This window comes from Alexandromys fortis, unplaced genomic scaffold (genome assembly GCF_014885135.2).
Source record: "Alexandromys fortis isolate MF-2015 unplaced genomic scaffold, M_Fortis_MF-2015_v1.1 scaffold_262, whole genome shotgun sequence".
NCBI classification, from domain to species: domain Eukaryota; kingdom Metazoa; phylum Chordata; class Mammalia; order Rodentia; family Cricetidae; genus Alexandromys; species Alexandromys fortis.
Genome location: NW_026068147.1, coordinates 657093 through 683394, shown reverse-complemented (window position 1 = coordinate 683394; position 26302 = coordinate 657093). Strand labels below are relative to the sequence as shown.

Sequence of the window (26302 nt, the reverse complement as noted above, 5' to 3'; positions counted from 1 at the left end):
ACATATCAGCACCCTGCCTCAAATATCAAGCAAAATGAATAAATAACAAAAATATGACTGGCTGTCTCGTAAGGGGCTGGGGTGTGGCTCGGTGGTAGAGCCCCTGCCTAGAATCCCCCAGTGAGGGGCTGGGGTGTGGCTCAGTGGTAGAGCCCCTGCCTAGAATCCCTCAGTGAGGGGCTGGGGTGTGGCTCAGTGGTAGAGCCTCTGCCTTGTGTGGTCTGAGTTTCAATCTCAATATGACAGAAAAAGGAAAACAGACAAGTCAGCATGACAGATTAATCCCAGCAATTGTCACAGAAGAGCCAGCAGACATAGGGAGAGACGCTTCCTAGGTGGGTAGAAAAGTTCTGTACTTTTACCTGGGCGGTGATTACAGAGATACTTTATTTTGGTATTGAATTATAGATTGTACTTATTTACGCTAAGGAGGGAACCCTCAATTTTTCACAAGTTAGGCAAGTGTTCTATGGCTGAGCCATGCCCTAGTCACAAATGTGTGTGCATGTGTGGTACTTGTGTGTGCACATACACATGTGGGTAAATGTGCATATGTATTTACTGTGTAGAACAAGGCTGGTCTTCAACTCACAGAGATCCTCCTGCCTCTGGCTCCTGAGTACTGGGATTAAAGATCCTGGCAGCATCTTGTTTTTTGATACAAGGTTTCTTACTAAACTTGGAGCTCACTGATAAGCTGGCCAGTGAGTGGCAACGGTCACCTGCTTCTTCCTAGCCAGGGCTGGGATTGCAGATGCACACCTCCACACACACTTTCTTAAAGTTTTTTAAAATTATAATTGAAAAATTTTTTTTGAGGACTGGAGAGATGGTTCAGAGGTTAAGAGCACTGACTGTTCTTCCAGAGGTCCTGAGTTCAAGTCCCAGCAAACACATGGTGGCTCACAACCATCTATGAGATCTGGTGCCCTCTTCTGGCCTGCAGGTGTAGAACATTGTATAAATAAAATTTATACATTGAATAAATAAAATCTTAAAAAAATTTTTTTGAGACACAGTCTCATTATGTAGCCTTAGCTAAAACCTACTATGTCTACTGGGCTGTCTTCAAACTTATAGAGGTTTACTTGCACCGTGCCTGGCTTAATTTATTTTTATGTGTATACACATTTGTTTGCAGGTATGTCTGTGCACGGCTTGCATGCCTGGCAGCAGCAGAGGCCACAAGAGGGCATCAGAGCCCCAGACCTGGAGCTACAGAAAGCTTGTGAGTCTCTACGGGCACTGAGAACGGAACCTGGGTCCCTCGCAGGAGCAGAATTGTTCTGAAGCACTGAGCCGTCTCTGCAGCCCTGAGGTTTCATGTTCTGTTTGTGCACTTGTTGGTGTGAAAGTGTGCAAGCTGACGTCGGTGACAGAGGAGCTGAGCACAGTGACCTAGAGCTTGGATGACCTCAGCCAAAGTCCTTTGTCAGCTTCTCCATTTGTAGCTCTGTGACCTTCAGTGAGTCACCTCCCCTTCCAGGGCCTCAAACCGAAGACTAGGACATTGTTCATGAGGGGCATCACTTAGGGCCTGTCACCACCACCAGCCCTTGATCTCCCTTGGGGACTTTTCCGAAGAAGATCCTTTGTACCTTTCACCTAGCCTCTTTCACTCCCTGTCCGTAATCCATTGGGTTGAGAACTCCCTAGAATCCAAAATCCATGATCCTGCACCGCAGAAGATTCTGTGGCACCCCTACGAGGTAAACTGACGAGGCTGCTCACGTGAGCCACCCAGCACTGGGCACTGGCAGCGGGTGCCCCGTCTGCCCCCGGCACTAGCTGGCAAGCACAACAGGCACACAGCTTCTCTCTCCCCACTGATATATTTGATAATTGTTCAGAATTAGAACCGGAAATGGCATCAGCCAGGGGGCGGGGCTGAGGGGAGTAAAAAAGAGCCCAGGTAGGGAATAAAGGGCATGGTCGCGAGGGAGAGGGGAGAGACACAGAAAAGGGAGGAAGAGAGGCAGGGGCTGTGGGGGGAGAGAAGCCAGCCAGAGGGAGAAGAGAGGGTAAAGTGGGAGGTAACCAAGGTGTGGGAGAGGAGACTGGGCCACAGGGAGAGAGGGGGGCCATGGGGAGAGAAGGCCCCTCCCCCCAGAGTACAAAATGGGGGGCCAGAGTGGGCTGTCCTGGACTGGGGGCAGGGAAGATGTGGGCGACGCCGTGGTGGGTTGAGGTCAATAGTAGGTCTCTTTCTCCACCCAACCTGGAATGACAGAGAAGAGAGACAAAGTGAGAGGGGAAGACAGACAAGAGAGCCAGCCATACACGCAAGGACAGAGGAAGAGACAGTGACACAGAAAACAAGGTGTGGTGGCAGGCCTGTCGTCCCAGCACTTAGGAGGGCCATGAGTTCAAGAGCAGCCTGAGCACACAGACCTCGTCTCAGCTTCCCCTCCCAGGCTCTGTGCCCCTGGCCATGCGGCCCTCACCCCCGGGGTTCCTGCGCAGGATGAGTTTGCGAATCTCATCGTAGACGAAGATGAGGAAACTGTAGGGGAAGGCACAGAACCACCAGCTGGGCCTGCAGAGAGGAAAGGGGAAGAGGGGACGTGAGGGATGTCCCCAGGCGTGAGGGGACCATTTGGCCAGTTCCCAGGATCTTTGGTGCCTCCGAGGAATGCCCTGGATCCTGAACAGGGCCTGGGGTCTGCAGAGTGCCCCTCTGTGAGGGTAGGGAGACTTGGCGGCATCAGAACAGGGGTGGCAACAGGGGATAGAGTAGGAACATCCAGAGAGACAGGGCGAGCGGGGTAAAAGAGTTGGAGGCTGAGGCCGCGGCTGTAGAGGGCGTGAGAGTGTGGAGTTTCTGGGTGGCCCTGGGCACTCACTTGAGAGGGTACATGCGAAGGGCCACATCCATGCCTGGGCAGTAGGACAGGAAGGCAGCAAGGGCCGTCTCCTCAAACAAGCCGAAGATCAAGATCTTATTCCTGGAGGCACAGGTGAGACAGGACCAGATGTGGAGCAGGCCTACACCAGGCTCCCCTGCGCCACAGTCTCCCAGACATGAGTAGAAAACCAGACGGAGCAAGACTCTGCGCCCCCAGCTGACAATGATGTACACGGGGAGTGGGGCGGGGTGAGGGGTGGGAGGCAATGGGGCAGAGGGCGGGACCCAGGCAGAGAAACAAACGGGGGAAGAGACAATGAGGGGTGTACGGATGGATGACAGAAGACAGCCAGCCAGACACGGTGACATAGACATGTGACCCAATGGCTTGGGGGCTGAGGCAGGAGGATTGCCATGAGTTTGAGTCTAGCTTGAGCTAAATGCCGAGGCACTGTCTCAATAAGAAAGAAAATGAAAGGGGGAGGGAGGAAGAAGGAGGGAGAGATGGGGAAAGAGAAAGACAGAGGAGGGGGGACAGGTTCATGGGAGCAATGGTTGAACAAAGTGAAATCTGGAGGCCCAGAGCTCTCCCTAAGCTCAGAGCGAGGGAGGGGGTCCAGCCGCAGGCAGGCCCTCACTTCATGCCCTGCTGGAAGACGGAGTTCCGCCTGGTCTTGCAGATGATCAGGTCAGCCCACTGGACCACCACGATGCTGACGAAGAAGGCCGTGTGGCAGGTAAACTCGACCACCTTCCTCTGCTCGTATGTCTGCAGAAGTGAGAGACACACGGGGGGGGGGGGGAGTGGTGTCCTGTAACTGCCTCCAAGTCCTTCGCTGCCCTGGCCCCTCCACGGGGTTTCCAGGGCCTCAAATGCCCCTTCCTTCTTAGATTCATGGGAGCACAGGAAGACACAGGTGTTCTAAGAACAAGGAATTAGGGGGCCTTAACGTTTGCCGGGAACCAAGCACCCTGGGGTGTCCATGAAGGACAAACAGCAGCCAGACTTTGACAGGATGGACGGAGATATGAAAGAAAGCCCAAGCTGGGCTTTGCAGAGGGTTCTGGGAGGTCCCTCATTCAGGGAGAGCGGTGGGATGTGCCCTCAGGGCAGAGAGGCCAGCTTGGGACTTGAACTAGCTGTTGATCTGGTCCTGAGGCTCGATGCCCAGCTCCACTCACCCACTGCTGCCCGTAACTGTCTTCCAGGTCATTGACGGTGCGGTCATCCCAGTTCAGCCGGATGCCCACTAGGTTACCAGGCAAGAAGCCGTTTTCCGCCAGGATGACAAAGTAAGAGAAGAAACCTCCAAGGGCCTGGATCATCCCTGTGGGGGAAGGGAGCCGAAGGAGGGGAGGGTGAGGCGGGAGCTGGCAGCATGCCTGGTACTCCCCCAATGACCCTGAGGACATTACAATAGTCTATGGGCTACTTGGTTATCTTGCCTAAGCCAAGTCATCTCCAGGCCCGGGGGGGGGGCAGGGACTTGGGGAGGGCGTTATCCAGATGGATGACTCCCCCCGCCCCCCGGCACACTGCTATGGGACTCAGGCTGCCCAAATATTCTAAATATCCTGGAACCAGTAAGTGCCACAGGCCTGTTGATCCCAACTATTTAGGAGGCTGGAACATATGCTCAGGATCCGGCTGGACTACACGATGAATTCAAAGCCAGCGTGAGCAACTTAGTGAGGCCCTGTCTCAAAATAACAAGTAGGAGGACCGGGACATAACTGTGGCAGGGTACCTGCCTGGGATCTGCCAGTGAGTGAGGGCTAGTGCTGTGGTTCTGTGGTAAAGTACTAGCTTAGCATGTGGGAAGCCCTAGGTTAAACACTAATAAAAATCACCAGTGTGGTGGTGTGTGCCCAGCACAAACCCAGAGTTTGGGAGGCAGAAGCAGGCAGATCTCTGTGAGTTTAAGGCTAACCTGATCTATATAACGAGACCAAAACAAACAAGCAAAACAGTAAAGATGATGACGCTAATTTCTGGACATGGCCATGATCCCAGGAACTCTCAGGGTGGACAGACAGAAGGACCTATTAGTTCCAGACGGCCAGAGCTACAGTGAGACCCTGTCTCAAACAAAACAATAACAGAAAACATGACAAGGAAAAGGGTTCGGGGTGCAGTCCAGCTGGCCGAATGACCGCTTGCCTAGCAAGCAAGGAAACCCTGGGTTTAATCCACAGCCAGTAAATATTGGGTGTGGTGGCACACGCCTGTATTCCCAGCACTTGGGAGGTGGAGGCAGGAGGATCAGAAGTTCGGGGTTATTCTATTCTTGCCTACATAGTGAGTTGGAAGCCAGTCTGGGTTGTTTTGTTTGAGACACTTTAAAAAACCACAACAAACAAGCAACAAAACAAAAACAAACAAACACACAGCTAAGAGAAGTCCAAACTTGGTGGCTTCAAGCCCCGTGGGCTTTGTTTTCCTGGACTCACTCTCTAGGGCTCTGCCCATGTGACCCCCAGAAATAGAAGCCGGGTCATGTAAGCCTCCCCCTCACGCTTTGAGCCCTCAAACCAGGGACATCCCATCCTGCTGGGCTAGCACACGGCTCTGAGTCCCAGCCAGTCCTCACCAATTTGCCCATACGCCATGCTGATGAGCCTTTCGTTGACCAGTTTGTCTGTGCGTGGGTTCCTGGGCTGTCTCTTCATGATGTCGCTCTCAGCAGCCTCGTAGGCCAGGGAGATGGCGGGGACCTGGATGGGAGAGAGACGGGCTGTATGAGTGGGGGGTGGGAGGGAGAGAGACAGAGACACAGAGACAGAGAGAGAGCACATGCTTTGAGGGTGGCCCCACCCCCGTCCTAGGTGGCAGCCCAGCTTACCATGTCGGTGCCCAGGTCAATGCAGAGGATGGTGATGGTGCCAAGGGGCAGTGGGATGTTGGCCATGATGAAGAGCAGGAAGGGTGTGATCTCAGGGATGTTGCTGGTCAGAGTGTAGGCGATGGATTTCTTCAGGTTGTCAAAGATCAGGCGGCCTGTAAGGGGAGGAGCAGACTTAGAACTTGGGGTTCACTGGAGCCCCATGTCCTTGTCCTTGCTTTTTTTCTTTGAGGTACTGAAGATTGAGCCTAGGTTTCCTATATGCCATACAAGACTACCACTGAGCCACACCCCCAGCCCCTCACTGGGGGATTCTGGGCAGCGGCTCTACCACTGAACCACAACCCAGCCCCTCATTGGAGGATTCTGGGCAGCGGCTCTACCACTGAACTATACCCCAGCCCCTCACTGGAGGATTCTGGGCAGCGGCTCTACCACTGAACTATACCCCAGCCCCCCCCCCCCCCCCCCCCCCCCCCCCCCCCCCCCCCCCCCCCCCCCCCCCCCCCCCCCCCCCCCCCCGCATCCTATCTAACTCATCTCACCCACTCACATTTGCATACACACTTCTGATCAGAGTACCCCTTGGAGAGCCTGTTTGGTAGGCTTAAACGTCCTTACCCCCATCAACCCAAAAACTCTTCCTCCAGGTTTATACCCGAGAAGCAGTTGCTATGTCCACCAGAAGCCAAGTTCACAAATGTTCATGATAGCATTACTCAAAATAGTCTCAAACCAGAGCCAACTTGAAAGTCCATGGCAGGCAAGTAGTGGCTAAGTTATGGAAGCATCACAGGAAGGAAAGGGAGGAGCCACAAATGCAAGAACTCACAGGCAAATCTGAGGTATTAAACTGAGTGATAAGAGTCAGGTTAGCCAGGTGGTGGTGCACACCTTTAATCCCAGGAGGCAGAGGCAGTTGGATCTCTGTGAGTTCAAGGCCAGCCTAGGCTACAAGAGCTACTTCCAGGACAGGCTCCAAAGCTACAGAGAAACCCTGTCTCAAAAACAAACAAACAACAACAACAACAAAAACAAACCAAAACAAAACAAACAAAAAAGTCAGGCATAGGGCTGGGCCTGTAGCTCAGTTGGTAGTGTGTGCCTGCCTAGCATGGACGAGGCCCTGGGTTCAAACCTTGCTCCACATTAAAAAACAAAGCAAAACAAAAAACTGGGTGCGGATGCTGGGTCTGATAACACAGTCCTTTAATCTAAGGGCCACACAAGGAGACCTGTCTCAAAATAAAATTAAAAAATATCCAGATACAAAGTTGTCATACTACACAATGTGTTTAACATGACTAACCAGTAACCGACACATACATATATCAAAATATCACATGTCCATCCATTAGGAACTACAATTTTTTTTTGAGAGTCTCATGTAACCTGGACAGGACTTGAACTTCTGATCTCCCTCGCAAGAGCTGGAATTATAGGCATATCCCACCAAGCACAGCTAGTATTTGTTCGTTTGGATTTTTTTGTTGTTGTTGTTCAGTTTTGTTTTATCTTTTAGTTTATTCGAGACAGCATTTCTCTGTGTAGCTTGGGAGCCTGTCGTGGCACTCACCCTGTAACAGACCAGGCTGGCCTCGAACTCACAGAGATCTGCCTGCCTCTGCCTCCTGAGTGCTGGGATTAAAGGTATGTGCCACCATGCCTGGCTTCTTGTTGTCATTTTTGGAGACAGGGTCTCACTATGTAGCCCTGGCTGTCCTGGAGCTCATTATGTAGACCAGACTGGCCTCGAACTCAGAGATCTGCCTATTTCTGACTCCTGGGTGCTGAGATCAAAGGCATTCTTCACTACACCTCCCAGCTGTTTTATGTGTGTGGGTGGATGGATGTTGTGCCTGTGGAGGCCAGAAGAGGGCGCTGGAGCCTTGGTGTAGTTAAAGACAGTGACCTACCTGGCATGGATGCTAGGAGCCAGACTTGGGTTCTCTACAACAGCAACATGCACTCTTCACGGCCGAACCATCTCTCCAGGCCTCTCTTTATTTTCAAGGGCCTAGAGACTAAATCTTTTTGCCTCGGCCTCCCAAGTGCTGAGATTATGCACATACACCAGCACACCTGGGTAATATGTGCAGTTCTTATCTTTCTATGTATCTGTTAAACCCAGGCAGGTGCAGAGGCTCATACCACCAATTCCAGCACTCGGAAGGCTAACGCAAGAGGATTTTTGTGAGTTCAAGACCAGTCTGGGACACAGTAAGTTGCAGTCAGCCTGGACTGCAGCCTGAGACCCTATCAAAACTAAACAAAACAACAGTCCTCATTGTGCCAAAGACCTCTGACTCCCGACGTCCCCATGTGGAGGTCATTTTCCTTCAATGAAGCTATTTGCTCCTCACCCTAAAATGTTCCCAGGTAAAAGGCTGAGTCAAGAAAGCCCCACTATACATCACCATGTGTGAGGAAGAAACGGGTCCCTTGCAGCTGGGTGGCCATGACAGGGGATGTCACACGCCACTCGCTGGACTTTCAGTACCTGGAATTTCCCCCTGTTGGCCTTTCCTCCCCAGCCTCTTGCCCTTGAAAGGTAAAGTACTCTCTCCCTCTCTCCCCCAGTTCTTTGTAACTTACTCGGAGACAGAGGTTCACTAAGTTACACAGGCTTGGTTGGGGACCTCCCCAGCTTCCAGACCCGCACCGTGGACTGGGGTTCTGTGGACTTCTTAGCCCCACACACAGCTTGTTTGTTGACTGTTTTAGAACATGTGTTCCCTAGCCTTGAGAGCAGGAACCAGTCCACCCACAGCGCATCCTTCAGACTGTACGATGCCAAAGGCAGAGCCCACCTAGGAGTGCCTGTTTTGTCCTGCCCAGGCAGAGCTGTAGGGCAGAGGGGGCAAGAGGAGTATCTGTGCTTTTCTCTGGGGTACTGGAGACAAGGGCTAATGGCATCCAGTTTGTCACTGTGGGCTCAGTTTTTTTTTTTTTTTTTACTATACTTTGGTTTTCTGTTTGTTTGGAGACAGGGTCTTACAGTAGTTCTCGCTAGTCTACAACTCACTTTGTTTGTAGATCAGGCTACCCTTGGATTTACAGAAATCCTCCTGCCTCTGCCTCTAGGGTTCTGGGATTTAAGGGTGTGGAACTACCATATCCGGCTGACTGCACTTCCCCCCCTAAGACAGAGTCTCACTATGTAGCTCTGGCTGTCCTGAAACTCACTATGTAGACCAGGCTGGCCTCAAATCACAGAGATCCACCTGTCTCTGTCTTCAAGTACAGGGACTAAAGGCGTGAGCCACTATGCCAGTTTTTGTTTCTTGTTTTTTTTCTGCAATGGATGAAACTCAAATCCTCCGTATGCTAGGCAACCCCTCCGAGCTACGTCCTTGGCTCGTTATTGTACTGACCTCTGTGTGTGTGTAACAGGGTCTCACTCACAGCCTAGGCTGGCCTAGAACTCAGCAATTCACCTGCCTCAGTCTCCTGAGCCCTGCGATTATAGCTGTGTGCCACCACACCCAGCAAGTAGCGACATTTCAGATGGGGGCTAGACTTAGGGAGAAAAATGATGCCAGCATGAACTGTTACTTTTCGATAGTGAGCTTACAACGACTCTAGCTTTCTTTGGCATTTTCTGTAGTTATCAGTATAATTGCTGATGACCAGATTAAAATAATAAAACATAACCGAGCCTTCTTCGTGGCTACTTCTAGCTCCTCCAGGAAATGAGGCTGGTGTTGGTTGGCTCTGCAGTGGGGACCCCCATCACACCAGCCGTACCCCACACCTGCTCCCTTACCTCACTGCAGGAGCTGACATTTTCCCTGCCTCCTTTAAGTGGATGTCTCATTGTGGACCCCTCGTTTGGCTCAGTGTCCACTCTAGTTCCTGTCTACTGTGGAAGATGACTACCCCGGCTCACATCAGGGGAAGGGGCCTTCTGCACCCCCAGGACCCTCTGCTCTAGGGTGACTGCATTTACAGGACTTTGCAATACTTCCACACTGCCCCGTGCCACGTGATGCAGGGACACCGAGGCCGGCAGCTCATCTCGTGATGCCATCCTGCAGCCTTGCGTACTATGATGCACCTGGCCTGCTCCCCCTCCCAGCCACCGTTCCTAAAGCTTCTAGCAGTGACCCCGTCCCTCCCTCCCCAGACCGCTCACCTTCCTCCACACCAGTGACAATGGAAGCAAAATTGTCATCCAGTAGAATCATGTCAGCAGCCTGCTTAGAGACATCAGAGCCAGCGATGCCCATGGCCACCCCAATGTCAGCCTTCTTCAGAGCGGGGGAGTCATTCACACCATCGCCAGTCACAGCCACGATCGCTCCCTAGAAGGAGGAAGGGCCAGGGTGAGAACCCAGGCTTGAGGCTCCAGCTCTCCTCCCTCAGACCCAGGATCCAGGCTCAGCCCTCCTCCCCCAGACCCAGGATCCAGGCCCAGCCCTCCTCCCCCAGACCCAGCCCTCCCTCAGAGCTCACCTGTCTCTGGCAGCCCTCAACAATGATGAGCTTCTGCTGGGGGGAGGTGCGGGCAAAGACAATCTCCGTGTGGTTCTGCAGGATCTCGTCAATTTGCTCAGAGGTGAAGTCCTTGAGGTCGGTGCCGTGGATGACACAGGCTTTGGCATCCCTGAGAAGAGATGAAGGAACAGTGGTCAAGGCCAGGGTGAGGAGTTGGGGGCATCTAATAGACAGAGGGACAGACCACAGACAGGGAGGCAGAGGAGGAAGTCTGATATGGTAAGGTTAGAGAGAGCGAAGCCTGAAGGACCAGACATGGAGGCACGCGGGTGGGCGGAGCAACGGGAAGAGAATTATAGCCCGGTATAAAGATGGAAAAGCTGTAAGTCTGAAAAACCAAACATAAATACGGGTGTGTGAGGGGAACAAAGCAAATCTGTTGAGAGGAATTGTTTATAATTATTTATAACCTGACCACTAGATGGGGTCCCACTTGCCTTTCATCCCAGCACATGGGAGGTAGAGGCAAGCAGATGTCGGGGCTCGAGGCCAGTCTGGTGTACATAACAAGTTCTAGGCCAGTCAGGGTTACATAGTGAGACACTGTCTCAAAAAGAAATATTTAAATATCATTATTTGTAAACTGTTCCTCCCACCCTTTTTTGGGTGGTGCTGGGGATGGAACCCAGTGCCTCTTTTATTATTAGGCAAGCACTCACCACTGAGCCATGCCCCAAGCCCCTCACTGGGGGATTCTAGGAAAACACTGTCTTTGAGCTATATTCCTAGCCTCTAGTGTTTGGAAACAGGACCATGCTATGGAGTTCTTATCTTCCTGCCTCCTCTTCTGAGTGCTGGGATTATAGGTGTATACCACCATACCTGGTTTTATTTTACTTTGTATTTATACTGTTTGGGGCAGTACTGAGGATCAAGCCTAGACGGAAGCAAGGCCACTCACCTGGGGTTGACCTGGCTGACCGGGATGTTGAGTCGGGCAGCAATGTCCTCCACAGTCTCGTTACCCTCAGAGATGATACCGACACCCTTGGCGATGGCCTTGGCTGTGATGGGGTGATCGCCGGTGACCATGATGACCTGTAAGCACTGTGTTTCAGGGACAGCCTGGCCTCCTGCAGCAGCCCCTGACCTCACATCCAAGTGGCCCCAGGACAAACCTTGATGCCTGCACTGCGGCACTTGCCAACAGCGTCAGGGACGGCCGCCCGGGGAGGGTCAATCATGGACATGAGGCCCACAAAGCAGAGGTTGTCCGTGGTGAAGTTCACATCGTCACAGTCGAAGGCAAAGCCCTTGGGGAACTGTTCCTCAGGCAGATAGTAATGGCAGAAACCTGGTGACGGGCACAAGGAAGGGCATATGAAGGTGCCAGCCTCAGGACCACCATGTCCGCACCCCTGCTCCCAGCTGTCTGGATTCCCTGCAGTCTCCCCACACAGCTGGGAGTCAACCCGCATTCATTTCTCAGCAACGACCTCATTCACTTATTCATTCATTCATGGTGCATTCTGGCCCCCAAGGGTCCTTAGAGCCGGACCTGTTCCTGCCCCACCCATAAGACACACCCAGCACACGCTCGCCCAGGCCACCAAGCTCCAGGTAGGCATTCTGGAAGGCCTCCTTCATCTCCTCATCCAGTGGCTGCTCTTTGCCCTGCAGGAGGATGGTGGCACAGCGGTCCAGAATGCGTTCAGGGGCGCCCTTCATCACCAGCAGATATCGGTTGTCGTTGGGGTCTTCAGTCTCATGGATGGACAGCTGCAACAGAGAAGGGGGTCTACCTAAGCCATGCCTGCGGAGACCTGGAGGCTGTCTGCACTGAGCTAGGGAAGCACACCTTCCCCGTGTCAGGATAGGACAGGCAGCTAAGAGCATGACCAGCTTCTCTCTAGGCCTTTTCCTGTTTCTCAAGTCTCCTGGAGATCTCTGTCCAACCGTTTCCTGTCTCTGTCCTTCTCTCTCACAGAAATTGCAACTGTTTGTGGGTCATATACTTTCTCTCTGCCTTTTCCAGACTCAGTGTACAGCCATCCCAAATCTAGCAATTAGCTTGCCCGAAGAGTACCTAGAATCCAACTCCTTCTCACTTTCCTCTGCTGTGTTTGCTCCTGATCCAGCTATCATCAACCTTCACTTGAATCCCTGCATCTACTTTCCCTGCATCAGCCAGTTTGTGGCCAAAGTTCAACAGCAGAGCAATGGCCTAGAATCCCCCAGTGAGGGGCTAGGGTGTGGCTCAGAGGTAGAGCCCCTGCCTAGAATCCCCCAGTGAGGGGCTAGGGTGTAGCTCAGTGGTAGAGCCCTGTCTAGAATCCCCCAGTGAGGGGCTGGGGTGTGGCTCAGAGGTAGAGACCCTGCCTAGAATCCCCCAGTGAGGGGCTGGGGGTGTGTCTCAGAAGTAAAGCCCCCTACATAGAATCCATCAAGAAAAGGTAGGGATGTGGTTCAGAAGTAAAGCAGTTGCTAACATAGGGTCCTGGATTCCATTCCTAGTCCAAAGAAAATAAAAGCTAAAAAGAAACCATAAGTCAGTGAAAAGTGCGGCAGGCACTTCGGCAAAGAGGTCAACAGTGAAAACTGCCAAACTGTTCATCAACAGATGAATGGATCAACAAGACATGACATAGTCACACGACGTACACTTTTTCTCCTAAAGCGGCTGGGCATGGCGGCTCACACCTGCCACCACAGTACTTGTGAGGCAGAAGTAGGGAGTCACCATGAGTTTGAGTCTTGTCAGGGCTACATAGTGAGTTCTAGACCAGACTGGGTTATTGAGTGAGACCTTGCCTCGAAACACAGAAAACAGAAAAAGAGTAAATAGATTAAAAAGTCACAAGGAGCCAGGTAGCAGTGGTGGCACACATCTTTAACCCCAGCACTCTGGAGGCAGAGGCAGGTGGATCTCTGTGAGTTCGAGGCCAGCCTGATTTACAGAGTGAGTTCCAGGACAGCCAGGGCTACACAGAGAAACCTTGTCTTGAAAAACAAAAACAACAAAGTCATTAGGAAACTGGTGGCATGACTCAACGGGTAGAGGTGATTGCTGTGCAAGCCTGAAGACCCGAGTTCAATACCTGAAACTTCCATAAAGATAGGAGAGAACCAATTCCACAAAGTTGTCATCTGACCTCCACACCAACCACTGCCATCACGTACACACAATAATATATATTTTTTTAAAAAGCGTGAGGCTCTGGTGGACATGCGGGTGGATCCTGAAAATGAGGCGGAGTGAAATAAAAGGGGTTTTTAAGAGGGCCAAGTATTACATGATTTCATTTTTCTACGAGACGGCGAGAACAAGTGAATCCAGAGACAGAAAGTAGGTTAGTGTTTGCTGAGATGGGGGTGGGGCTTGCTGGAGAAGGGGTGGGCAGAAACTGAGAGGGCGGGGGGGGGGGGGTTCTTTCTGCGGTGATAAAAAACAATCTAAAATTGTCTCTGTGGGTGGTGGCCCAAGTCCGGGTACACTAACACAGATGCTCGTGGTATGTGAGCTGGAGCCTCACAAAACTGTCTGTCCTCGAGCACGTGCGTCAAGCCCTGTCCTCCCTCTGCTTCCGGTCATGGCTCTTGCCCGCCTCTAAGTCATCTCCAGTTCTCCCCCACAACCCCCAGGGCTCCCATGGTTCTATAGGCCCTGTCCTCGTTCCTTTACCACGCCCGCTGCCTGCAGCCTGCACGTGCTTTCCTTTAAACGTGCAGGGCTCCTTCCTGCCCTTGTCCTTGGGTTATCTCCTAGGGCTAGCCGCATCAGAAAGGGAGAGTCTCAGTGTTGCTCTCACCGCCCCATATGCCCCAGGACCTCAAACAGGACCAAGAGGTTCAAAAACTCTCTGGAGAATGTGCTTGAGATGGTGGCTAGGGCCCATCCTCTACCTCCTGCTTCAGCCACTTCCTTTCCCCCACTCCGGCTATCACCGCCCCTCGGTTTTACAGATGGCAAACAGAGAGGTGATAAAGAGTAGTATCTTGCCCCAAAGCCACAAGGAAACGGGACAGAGGGGGCTACACCCGGGAATCATAGAGAAACTGCAATCCCTGCTTGCAGTCCCCACGCGGTAATGCAGCTAGACATGACGGGTGCTATTGTGGAGCCGAGTTCCCCGTGGTGACCCGCAGAAGGCTTTCGCCCACAGTGACAGCTAGGTCTGTGATGATGGTGGCCAGGCCGCTAACACCCAGTCCTCCCTCTGGTCCCCGCAGCTGTCTTGGAGTTGGGACTCCAATAACACAGTTTTCATGAGTCATCACCCATGCTGGGGTGGCCGTCTTTGGTGATGCAGCTGTTTTGAGTCATTTCACGCTCCTGTAAGTAACTCCTCACTCTCGTTTCCTATCATGAACCCCAATTATCCCCTCTTTTCACCAAGCCAGACAGGGATGAAATAGTTTCCTTGGTCTGAGACAGGGTCTCATGTAGCCCAGGCTAACCAGGAACTCGCTAGGTAGTCGAGGATAGCTTTGATGCGCTTACCTCCACCTCCTCGGTGCTGGGATTACAGCCTGTGCCACCATGCCCTGTGTAGCTCAGGTTGGCCTCAAATTCACTATGTATCTGAGAATGACCATGAACTCCCGATCTTCCTGCCTCTACCTCCCAAGCGCTGGGCTCACGGGTGTTCTCTAACACACCCAGCTCAAACAGACATTTCTTCATACCAATCCAGGAAGGCTCACACAGTCTGCAGAGCTGGAGTTTGTACCTGGTACTTGTTGGTGGAGTTGAAGGGAATCTCCGCCACTTTCTTGTTTCGCTCACGCATTAGCTTCACAGACCCCGAGGACAGCTCAATGCACTTGAGCAGGGCAGATTCAGAGGCATCACCGGCCACGTCCCTCTGCGGCAGGCAGAAAGCCTGGTCAGTCAGATGTGGGGAGGGGGGAGGACGTGTGGGGTCAGAGCGGGCAGGCAGCTGCACCCACCTTGAGCACAGGGATGTTGTCCTGCCCGCCCTTGAAGACAGCCCTGTTGCAGAGTCCGGCGATGTGGGACAGGGCCACCCAGGTGTGTGAGCTCTTGTCGAAAGAGGTCCCTATTGGAGTCACGTGTGAGGCCACGAGGCCCTCTGGGACCGGGTGCCCCAGTCCCCGCCCTGAGCTCCCACCCACCTGACTGATCCTCAGTGGTGTCGGCCTCGTGGATCTGGTTGTCAAACCACATGTGGGCGACAGTCATGCGGTTCTGGGTGAGGGTGCCTGTCTTGTCCGAGCAGATGGTGGAAGTGGAGCCGAGGGTCTCCACTGCCTCCAGGTTCTTCACCAGGCAGTTCTTGCGAGCCATGCGCTTGGCGGTCAGGGTCAGACACACCTGGAGGACGGGCAAGGACGGGGAACCGTACAGAGGTCTGCAGTTCACCTGCCTGGCCTCAGCTCAAATTGTGAAGACCACCCAGGCCAGGGCTGTGGAGTGAGTGTTAAATATTGGGGTGGTAGGGGTTGAACAACTGACAGGTGCAGATATGGCTTCAAAACACAGCAGAATGTTCTCAGAGGCAGTAGGTACAACAGACTCACACTCAAAACAGCTAACGTGGGGGCCTGGAGAGACGGCTCATTGACTAAGAACACATACTGGTCTTGAGAGAGGACCCGAGTTTGGCTCCCAGCACCCACATCAGGCAGCTCACAAATGCCCCCAAATAAGTAACAATTAAAATTTAAAAAATAAAATGGGAAGAACTAGGAGGAGCGGAGGGAGGGGAAGCTGCAGTCAGGGCATAATGGTTTTTTTTTTTTTTTTTTTTTTTTGTGACTGTTCTTCCGGAGGACCCAGGTTCAATTCCCAGCACACACACAAAGAAGCTATTATTCCACTTTTGCCATGAGTGGGCACATCCTAATTTTGTAAGTTGAATTAAAAGGCAATGGTGTGGGGGAGGTGTTGGAGAGGGGGCTCAGTGGTTGTCTGCTTTTCCAGGAGACCCAGGTTCAATTCCCAGCACCCACATGGCAGCTCACAACTGTCTGTAACTCCAGTTCCAGGGGATTTGACACCCTTACACAGACATATATGCATGAAAAATACCAATGCACATAAAGTAAAAATAAATTATTTTAAAAAGGCAATAGGGGGGGCTGGAGAGATGGCTCAGTGGTTAAGAGCGTTGCCTGGTCTTCCAAAGGTCCTGAGTTCAATTCCCAGCAACCACATGGTGGCTCACAGCCATCTGTAAAGAGGTCTGGTGCCCTCTTCTGGTCTTCGGGCATGCACACAGAATATTGTATACATAATAAATAAATATTAAAAAAAAAAAAGGCAATAGGGGCAGGGCTGGACAGGTGGCTCAGTGGTTAAGAGCACTTGTTGCTCTTGCAGAGAACACAGGTTTGGTTCCCCACACCCTCATGGTAGCTCATAACTGTCTGTGATTCCAGTTCCAGGGGATCCAATGCTTTCTTCTGATCTCGAAGGGCATCAGGCACACACATATATGCAGGCAAAACACTCAGACCCATAAATAAAGTGGGCTTTTTTTTTTTTTTAAGGTGTTGATCTAGAGAGACGGCTCAGCAGGAAGAGCACTTGTTGCTCCAGTTTCAGGGGGTCCTGGCCCCAGTACCCCTCCCTTGGGGTTCAGCCTTACCGTGACAGTAGCCAGCAGCCCCTCTGGCACATTGGCCACGATGATGCCGATGAGGAAGATGACAGCCTCGAGCCAGGTGTATCCCAGAATGAGAGAGAGAATGAAGAAGGAGACGCCCAGGAACACAGCCACGCCAGTGATAAGCTGGATGAAGTGCTCGATCTCAATGGCGATGGGCGTCTTGCCCACCTCCAGGCCTGAGGCCAGGGTGGCAATGCGGCCCATGACGGTGCGGTCACCTGTAGCTACCACCACACCCCGAGCGGTGCCTGTAGGGCCAAAGGGAGAGGTTGGGGTCCGTTAGGACTCAGAAGGCTGCAGGTACCCCTCTTTCTGGGTCACATCTCTCCTTTTGTGCCCCTGGGGCCCCTCCTTCACCTTCCACGCAGTTGGTAGAAAAGAAGGTGATGTTCCGGGTCTCCAGGGGATTGTCGTGTGTGCAGTCTGGGGAGCGGGTCTGGGGCTCAGATTCGCCGGTCAGGGAGGAATTGTCCACCTGAGGATGGAGCAGCACGGGTAAGATTCTGCACAAGGCCCGGGAACAGAGAGCAAGGGGCCCCGGAGGAAAACCTGTCCCAGGAAGTGACAGAAAAAAGCAGGGGAGCCCTGTTTGGCCTGTGGCATCTGTGAAACCAGGAGGTAGGATACTAAAAGGTCACTAGGCAGGAATAGAACCTCTGGCCTAAAGTCTAAAGTCCTTCAGAATTCTTGTGGGATGGGCATGGGTCTAGATTACTAGGTCTGAAGAAAGGATGGGGCCTGGGCTCCTGTGTCTGAGGGAGGAGGGCTGGGCCTGGGCTCCTGTGTTTGAGGGAGGAGGGCTGGGCCTGGGCTCCTGTGTTTGAGGGAGGAGGGCTGTGGCTGGATCCCTGGGTCTGAAGGAGGAGGGCTGGGGCCTGGGCTCCTGTGTCTGAGGGAGGAGGGCCTGGATACCTGGATCTGAGGGAGGAGGCTGGGCCTGGATTCTTGGGTCTGAGGGAAGAGGGCTGGGCTGGACCCTGGGTCTGAGGGAGGAGGCTGGGGTCTGGAACTCTGGGGTCTATTGAAGGTACTCGGGATTTTCCTCTGCGGTCCTGAGAGCGGAGAGCAGTGCTGGAACCTCGAGCACTGACCCACCTTGCAGCCATGGGCCGAGATGATGCGAAGGTCAGCTGGAACCCGGTCCCCACCCTTGATCTCCACCAGGTCGCCGACCACCACCTCCTCGGCATTCACCTGCATCTTCTCACCTTCCCGGATCACAAGGGCTTGCTGGGTGTGAGACAGAAATGTCAGCCCTTGAACTTCCCCTTCTGGGAGTCCCTGGGCACAGCCCACCTGGCCACGTCCTTCTGTCCCCGTGCTGGGCCCTCCTCACCTGGGGAACCATGTTCTTGAAGGATTCCATGATCTTAGAACTCTTGGCTTCCTGGTAGTAGGAGAAGCAGCCTGTGATAATCACCACAGCCGCCAGCACGATGCCCAGGTACAGCTGTGGGGACAGGGTGTTAGGACAGTCACGCACACTCCCCGCCCGCCTCCACTCCCAGGCCTGCGAGGGATCTTTGTGGACCTATCTGTGTCCTTACTCTTTGTGTGTCTATCTGTCTGTTGTCTGTACGCCTGCAGGTCTCGCCTTGCATTTGCAGGACTGTGTGCTTAAGGCTTCGTTACAGCGTATCTTTGTGTATACTATTATTATTACTATTATTCTTTCATGACTACATTTCATTTATGTGTGCATGGCGTGCACACATGGAGGCCAGAGGACAACTTCAAATTACATCCCTTGGGCACCGTACCTTTTATATTTCTTTCTTTCTTTCTTTTTTTTTTGTAGACAGTTTCTCTGTGTAAAAGCTTTATGGACTAAGCAGGCTTTGAACTCAGAGATCCACCTGTCTCTACCTCTGGAGTGTTAGTATTACAGGCATGCGCCACCACCGCCTGGCTCCTCTTATGTTTTTTTGAGACAGGGTCTCTCACGTCCTGAAGCTTACCAAGTGGGCAAGGCTGCCAGCCCATCAGGTTCCAGGGCTCAGCCTGCCTCCACCTCCACAGCACTGGGGTTACAAGCGCTTGCCACCACCACGAATTCTGGGGCTTGCACTCAGGTCCTCAGGCCTAAAGGGCAAGTGCTTAACCCCACCTCTCCCATTTTCCTTTTTGAGACATAGCCCAAGCTAGTCTAGCACTTGCCACATAGCTGAGGATGACTTTGAATTCTTGATCCTCCTGCTTCCTCACCATGCTGGGAATTCAAGGATGTCCCACCATATCTGGCTTTGCTTTCTTGTTTGTTTTTCAGATAGGGTCTCTGTAGCCCTGGCTGTCCTGGAACTCACTCTGTAGAGCAAGCTGGCCTTGAGTTTTTCATCCTCCTGGCTCAACCTCCTCAACACCGACGTGACAGGCGCTAGCCATCATGCCTGGCTCTGCAGATCTGCACCTGTGTGTGTGCCTCCTATGGGGTAACTGGGTTTGAACCTGTGTCCTCTTACTGGGACTCTCCACGTTCACTCCTTGTATACACGTGACGATCCCTATGTAGTTGTGTGGGTGTCTGTGATCACAGGCATGAGAATTGTAGCAGCCTTGTCGCACACCTGTCTCCTGTGCGGAGTTAGATGAACCCTGACCTTCCTCCTCATCTTTAGTCATTTGTTAGGCTGTGACCATCTGGTGGCACCTGTCTCCAAAGCTGCTGAGGTGGGAGAGCCTTAAGCCGGAACTCTAGTTCATTCCCTACCTCTTTCTCCTCTTTAATCAAGGTCTCTGAGAGCTCACTCAGACAGACAGTGAACTCCTGATCCTCCTGCCTCAGCCTCCCCAGTGCTTGCATAACAGGCTCACACAGCTACACCCAGTTTGGTGTGGTGCTGGCGATCAAACCTAGACCTTCATGTGTGCTAGGTAACCACTCTACCAGCCGAACTATGCAGTTTCTTTCCTTTTTTACACTGAATAATTGTGGGCTCACGCATTCTTTCGTGTGAACAGGGCGTGTGCACGTGTGCATGCCCCATGGCATATGTGGAAGTCAGACATTAGGTATTGGCTCCACTTTTCACTTTAAAAGAGGGCCTCTTGGTTTTTTGTTTGCTTTTTTTTCTTTTATTTATTTATTTAGTTAGTTGAAAAAAAATTTCTGCCTTTTTGTTTGCTTTTTTAGTTTTTTTGAGACAGGGTTTCTCTGTAGCTAAGGAGCTTGTCCTGGAACTCACTCTGTAGACCAGGCTGTCCTTGAACTCACAGAGATCCACCTGCTTCTGCCTCTCAAGTGCTGGGATTAAAGGAGTGCGCCACCACCGCCCAGCTGTTTGGTTTGTTTGTTTGGTTTTTTTGTTTTGTTTTTTGTATCTGTGCACACCACGTGTGCCTGGTGCTGAGAGTCCAGAAGGGGGTGCTGGATCTCCTGGAACTGTACTTGTAATGCTTGTGAGCCACCATGTGGCTTAAGAATCAAACCCAGGCTCTCGGCTAGAGCAGCAAGCACTCGTAGTCACTAAGCCATGGCTCTCACCCTGTGTCTCTCTTTTACCCCAACTGCATACTTCAGGCTGGATTCTCCTGTTGTCCCCCCATCTCCCCACAGAAGTACTGGTATTACAGGTGCGTGCCATGGTGTATGCTTCATGTGGGTGCTGAGGATTCGAACTTGGGCTCTCAAGGCTGTATGGCAAGTGCTTTACCTATTAAGTCTTCTCCCTAGCCAACATTTTTTTGAGACAGGATTCTCCTATGCAGCCTAGGTGGATTCGAACTCATAATCTCCCTGCCTCAGATCTCTGTGTGCGACACATGTCCTCTATGAATGCAGAGGACTGAGCCAAGCTCCCCATGAAAGTTGGCCAAATAAATGCCCTACGACAGAGCCACACCCAGCTGTCTCAGGCTGTTTGGGGCAGTGGTTTCCTTATTTTTGATCTTGTGTTCTGAGGGGTAATTGTGGTGAGAGGTGAGGAGGCTCAGGAGGTCTAGACAGGCAGATGTGTTTGTGTTCCTCAGTGGCCAGGGTGTGGGGGCCTACTCACGTTGTCACCAGAGGGGTCATCTTCAGTCCCCGCCTGGATGCCATAGGCCAGGAAGCAGAGGATTGCCCCAATCCACAGAAGGATGGAGAAGCCCCCAAAGAGCTGTCGGCAGAACTTGACCCATTCTGGGGTAGTGGGTGGTGGTGTGAGCGCATTAGGCCCATCTCGGGCCAGGATCTCCTGGGCTTTGCTGTGTGTCAGGCCCTAGAAGACAAGGCACTCATATGGGAGCCTTCCCAGAGAAGCCCCCCCCCAGATCAAAGCCACCGCCCACAAGGACCCAGAACTGCCAGCTTCCAGCCCTCCTCCCTCAGAGCCCTGGCTCCACCCCTCCACACCTGCACGCAGTCGGTGTTGTATTTCCGGCAGACCTCCTCCACAGACATCTTGTGCTCTGTCTGGAGAAGGATTTGGGAGAGATTGTCATAATCTCACACAGTTTCTCTGGGCAGGCGGGACCATGGTGGGGTGACGCTTACCATAGCCACCTCCTTCTTGAGGTCATCCAGATCCCGGCGCTCTTTGGCCTTGCTCTTCTTGGGCGAGCCCTTGTCATCTTTCTTGTCCTGCGAGGTGGCGACACGGTAGCTGTCAGAGCCACCAGACTGCGGGCGAGAAGGGGTTCCAGAGCGACACCGGCCCCCAGCGCCCGGCTCTCATTCTGGCCTGGCCTCTCCGTGCCTCACTGTCTTTCTGGTGTCTTTGGGCATCTCCCAGAATTCCCCGCTCCCCCCCCCCCCAGACTTGTCTCATCTAGTTCGCCTCACTGTGTCTGGTTAGAGGTATCTCTGGGACTTGAGGTTGTTTGTCTCCTTCCTCATGTCTATGGGTCTCTCCCCTTCCCTACTTCAGTTTTTTAAAAATATTTATTTAATGTGCAAGTGTGCTATAGTGTATGCGTGGTCATAGGACAGTCTGCAGGAATCACTTCCCACCATGTCCTGGGAAGCAAACTCAGACCATCAGGCTAGTAGGGAAACTCCTTAGCCCACTGAGCCTACTCACTGTCCCTTTTTAACTTATTAATATTATTATTAATATTACAATTAAGAAATGGGGTCTTGTTTTTTAAGCCCAGGTTGTCCCAGAAGTTCCTATGCATCACAGACTGGAACTCATAACAATCCTCCTGCCTCAAACTTCCAAGTTCTGGATATGGCCATGAACCACCATGTCTGTGTGTGTGTGTGTGTGTGTGTGTGTGTGTGTGCGCACGCTCATCTTTGAGACAAGGTCCCACACAGTCTAGGCTGGTCTTGAACTCGCTATGTAGCCAGGCTAATTTCTGTTCCTCCTGCCTCCGGCTCTGCAGTGCTGGAACCAACCCAGGTCTTTGCATATGCCAGGCCAGCGCTCTGCCCACTGAGCTGCGCCCCAGCATTCAATGTATCCTTTTGTTTCTTTTCCTCGGGCCAATTGAACTTTCCTGGACTGCTGTCTCTGGCTTTGCGGCTTTCCTCCATCCGCCTTTCTCTCTGCTCTGTCTTGCTAGCTGTTTGGCATTTATTTGCTAGCTTGTGCGCGTCTCCTTCTGCCTCTGTGTCTCACTGAGGTTGCTTCTCTCCTTTGTCTCTCCTCTCATTTGGTGCTGTCTGTCTTTCTGTCCCTGGCTCTTGCCATCTGTCTCCGATATTATCTCATTACTCAATCTCTGAGCCTTTGGTCCCCTCTATTTCCCAGGTGGCATCTGCCGAAATCTCAGGTCACCTCTGAGGGCCCCTGTTGTCGTTGTCTTGCTCTGCAGGGGCGGTGCCATCATTCTTATCTCCTCAGGGCATTTCCTGGGGTCACTGCCTCGTTCTTGCCTGTGTCACCTCTCCTCTGGTTTGTCCATCTTGCCCTAAATCTCTCTGTCAGTTTTTCTCCCTTACTCTCACTCTGGGATCTTCCTGCCTCCATCCCTTTATGTGTCTCTGTCTCAACTAGAGAGTCCCTCTTTCTTTCTTAGACTGCTTTTATTCTGTCTGCCTGCCTGCCCCCTCCCCCACAGGTATCTTACTGTGTAGATCAGGCTAGTCTCCATTCCTGGTGGACCTCCTGCTCCTGCATTTTAAACATCTGGCTGCCAGGCAGGAGTAGGACACCCAGCTCTGACTGTCTGTCTGTCTCTCTCCTTGCTCTACTTATTTCGATTTCTGTACGCTTTGGCGCCTGACTTTCCAAAGCAAGGTCTCCATGGAGGTCACTGCCTGTCTCTCCTGCTCTTTGCTTGGCCGGTCTCCTACACTGTGGATACCTCAAAGGACTCAGCCAATCTTGGGGGACCCCCAGAGGCCAGGGAAATCAGGAGAGGAAGGGTCACTCCAGACGACAGTTGGGACAAAGGCTCCGGTGGGAGGCAGTGTGCTACCTAACAGTAGTCACGGGCTTAATGGGCAAGGTGTGACTCTGATTCTTCTGAGGACAGCTGTGTACTGCAGGCAGTCTTGCACAGTCAGGACTCGAGGAAGGAGCAAGAACTGGGAGGGGGTACTGAAGAGCAAGGGGTAAAAAAGCCTTAGGCCCGGACTGAATTCTGATTTGGTGACCTGGGCAGGTGGGGAGCATGGCATCTGAGGCTGGCAGGCTTGGTGGGCGGAGGCTCAATGCTTGCTGAGGGCTGCAGACAGATCCCGCAGGCCCAGGGCCAAGCTGGGATCCGAGGCTCAGCACAGCTCAGCGTTAATCTCCTTGTGACCTTGTAGCCATCCGACTTGCCTGCGGTCTGCCCCCAGACCCAGGGCTGACTTGGGAGTCTAGGGAGGAGCCACAGCCTTGGAAGCCTGGAAATTCCAAGGAGGGGGTGCACTGGGGAGGCGGGAGCTTGGCTCCTGGCCAGCCCTGCAGCAGTACTGCGCCTCAGACAAGGAGGCACGGAGACTTGGGGTGATCCTCCACCCTCCTGAATTATGGGCTGCAGGGTGGCGTGTCCACCCCTGCAGATGAGGCAGGCACAGGGAGGGATGTGAGGATAGCCAGTCAAGGTGGAGAAGTGAGAAGGGTGACAGGCACAAGAAGAGATGGGGTCTGGCAGAAATAGGGGAATCAGCTACCCCATTCCCAAATCCCTAGGGAGCTGCAGTGTGGGCCCTGACACAGAAGGGTTGGGACCTGGACTCCTAGGTGTGAGGAAAGAGGCTGGGCTTGACCTCCAGGGTCTAAGGGAGGGGGACGGGGGTCAGAACCCTTCTGTCTGAGAAGGGAGGGCTGGAACCTGGACCTTTGGGAAGGACAGTAACGCCCACGCCCCTGGCAACCCAAGCCTTAGTTCCTGCTTGCCCTTGCCATGACCAGCCTCCCTTGAGGGTGGCTTCCATCTGTTGGCACGAAGAACTGAGGCTTTCCCAAGGAAGGCAAGAAGACCAGATGGGCACACTGCGGGGCAGGAGCACCTCTAGGGGTGGGGGACATGCCTGTCTTGCTGCAGTCCGCCTCTGCGGCTCCTAGCCATTTCCCATGCGGTCTGCCTCCCTTCCACCTGCGTGGCTCACACAGCCTCCGCACGCCATTGCCCCCACCCCAGGGTACCTGTGACGTCCTTTCTAAACCTCTACCTCAGCCGACCTGCTGAGCCCAGCCTCCTCTTCCCATCTTTCGGGTGGGCTATTTGTTTGTTTCTTTATTGTTTGGGTAGAAATGTCTTTCCCTCTCTCTCCAAGTCAGCCTCAGTTTCTCATTTTGTCTTTCTGTGTCTTTCCAATTCTGTCTGCCACCTCAGTCTCTCTCTTGGCGTCCATGGCTTGTCCCTTTGTTTGTTTTTCGGTGTCTCTCTCCCATGGTTTCTGCCCATGTCTGTCTCCCCCACATCTAAGTCATTTCCTTCCCCACCTCATCCCCATTGCCCGAAGCACTGCACCCCTCCCTTCACAGCCAGTCTTCCACATTCCCCAGCTTCCACTTACCTGAAAGCCATCACGGACTCTCATCGCCCCCTTTCTTCCCTAATCCTCCTCCACCTAGTTCTCCTTCCCATCCCCCCCTTGCCCACCCAACCCCCACACCAATAGCTCCATCCCCCATCTTCATCCGTAGGCCCTTCAGCCTCCATCCGCCATCTTTCTCCCCATCTTTCATGTTCCCTTTGGCTCCCCCATGGTGACCCTTTCTCTTTATCCTGTGGCCCCGCAACCCATCCACTGCCTTCCCTGACAGACCCCCCCAGGTCCCACCCCAGACACACAGGGAGGAATCCAGGGCCGCAGCAGGGGTCAGGTGGTCAGTCAGGGGAGGAGACTGCATCTGCTGGAGAGATGCACAGACAGAGAGAAGGACACACGGACACGGAGGCAAGGACACAGCCAGGCATGCAAGCGCCCCCCACCACTACATGGCTGTGCTTGTACACCCTTAGCCAGGCATTTGTCTGTCACTCATTTTCTCCTGCTCCTCCCCCTCCTCCCAGCCTTCATGTCTATTTCCCCCCCAGATTAGGGCCCCCGCACAAACTCTGCAGCCCCAAGTCGGTCACTGCAGATCACCCTTATCCAGGCCTGGAAGGAGAAAGAGAGGTCATCTCATGTCCATCCCATAGCCTGTATCTATCTCCATTGGGCCAGGGTACCCGGGCAGCGGAGGGGGTCTTCAATGCCACCTAGACACACTAACAGAGCTCTCAGACACACCCAGGCAGGTTGCAGGCTTTTAGACGGAGTGGGGTAGGGCACAGATGGCTGCAGACCCTGCTGCTAGAGGGAGTCGGGAGCACGCACGCACGCACGCATTCACCCTCAAGCAATTGCACTCAAGCGGGCGCACGAGCAACCGCACAAGGTCAAACCGAGATGCTAAGGGTTAGCCCCCTCCCCCCGTAGACAAAGCTACCAACAGGCGCCACAGACCCCCTTCGACTCAGTAACCCGCTCTCTCTGACACACCATCACACGAACTGGTCAGGTCAGCCGGCACGAGAGTCCCCGTAGACTGGGCCCCAGAGTTCAGGAATGCGGGAGCCCCCCAACTCCCGCACAACCCAGTGTCACTGAACCCACAATGTCACACACACTCAGTGCCCTGCCGACCCCTGCACCTACCCCCATCTTGGCGGCTCCGTGGGAAGAGCTGCGGACGGGCTGCTAAGCGGTGGCCGCAGGGCGGGCTCAGGCGCGGGCTCGGGCTGATGGGCCTCGGCAGCGCCCGCGCTGCGGTGGGAGCGTGCGTCTGTCGGTCCGTGGGTCCCACCGCACAGAGGCTGCGGCGGCTGGGGCCTCCGCCTCCTCATATGCCCGCGCCCGCGGGGGGAGGCGGCGCCGGCCAATCAGGAGCGGTTATAAGATGACGGACAGCCCGAGGCCCGGCCCCCGGTACTGCAGCTGTACTTCCCCCTTCCTCCCCACCGCTCCAACCTTGTCTCTGCAAAGTGGCGGCGCCACCAGGGAGCTGAGCACAGTGGGGGGTGGGGATCCCGGACACCCCACGGTGGATGGTAGACCTAGAGACCCCCCTCAATGCAGGGAGGGACCTCAGGGATGGAGGCTCTGAGGGAGGAAGCACCCCGGAAACTGCCTTCTTCTGGGAGTGTTGTGGGCACAGGGTAGGAAGCAAGCCCCAGTGAACTGCAGTAATGCAGGGCCCTAG

At 53.4% G+C, this 26302-nt stretch overlaps 1 protein-coding gene across 2 annotated transcripts; it reads right to left on the bottom strand.

The window, feature by feature from the left end:
• Window positions 1-1802: 1802 nt before the first annotated feature.
• On the bottom strand, window positions 1803-25906 carry Atp1a3 (ATPase Na+/K+ transporting subunit alpha 3). 2 transcript variants are annotated; one of them, XM_050127178.1, is made up of 23 exons: window positions 25759-25906; window positions 21229-21315; window positions 21088-21147; window positions 20750-20953; window positions 18094-18207; window positions 17853-17987; window positions 17115-17232; window positions 16737-17005; window positions 15262-15460; window positions 15076-15185; window positions 14856-14990; window positions 11712-11904; window positions 11304-11479; window positions 11087-11223; window positions 10144-10294; window positions 9824-9992; window positions 5689-5843; window positions 5437-5560; window positions 4028-4173; window positions 3484-3614; window positions 2844-2945; window positions 2445-2536; window positions 1803-2218 (listed from the first exon to the last, which is right to left on the bottom strand). In XM_050127178.1, the coding sequence occupies exons 1-23, from the start codon at window positions 25762-25764 to the stop codon at window positions 2190-2192; spliced, it is 3042 nt and encodes a 1013-aa protein (XP_049983135.1). In that variant the 5' UTR covers window positions 25765-25906; the 3' UTR covers window positions 1803-2189. The 2 variants fall into 2 exon arrangements, with proteins under 2 accessions (XP_049983135.1, XP_049983134.1); XM_050127177.1 differs by having other exon boundaries at window positions 21229-21354; window positions 25759-25899.
• Between the last annotated feature and the right edge of the window lie 396 nt (window positions 25907-26302).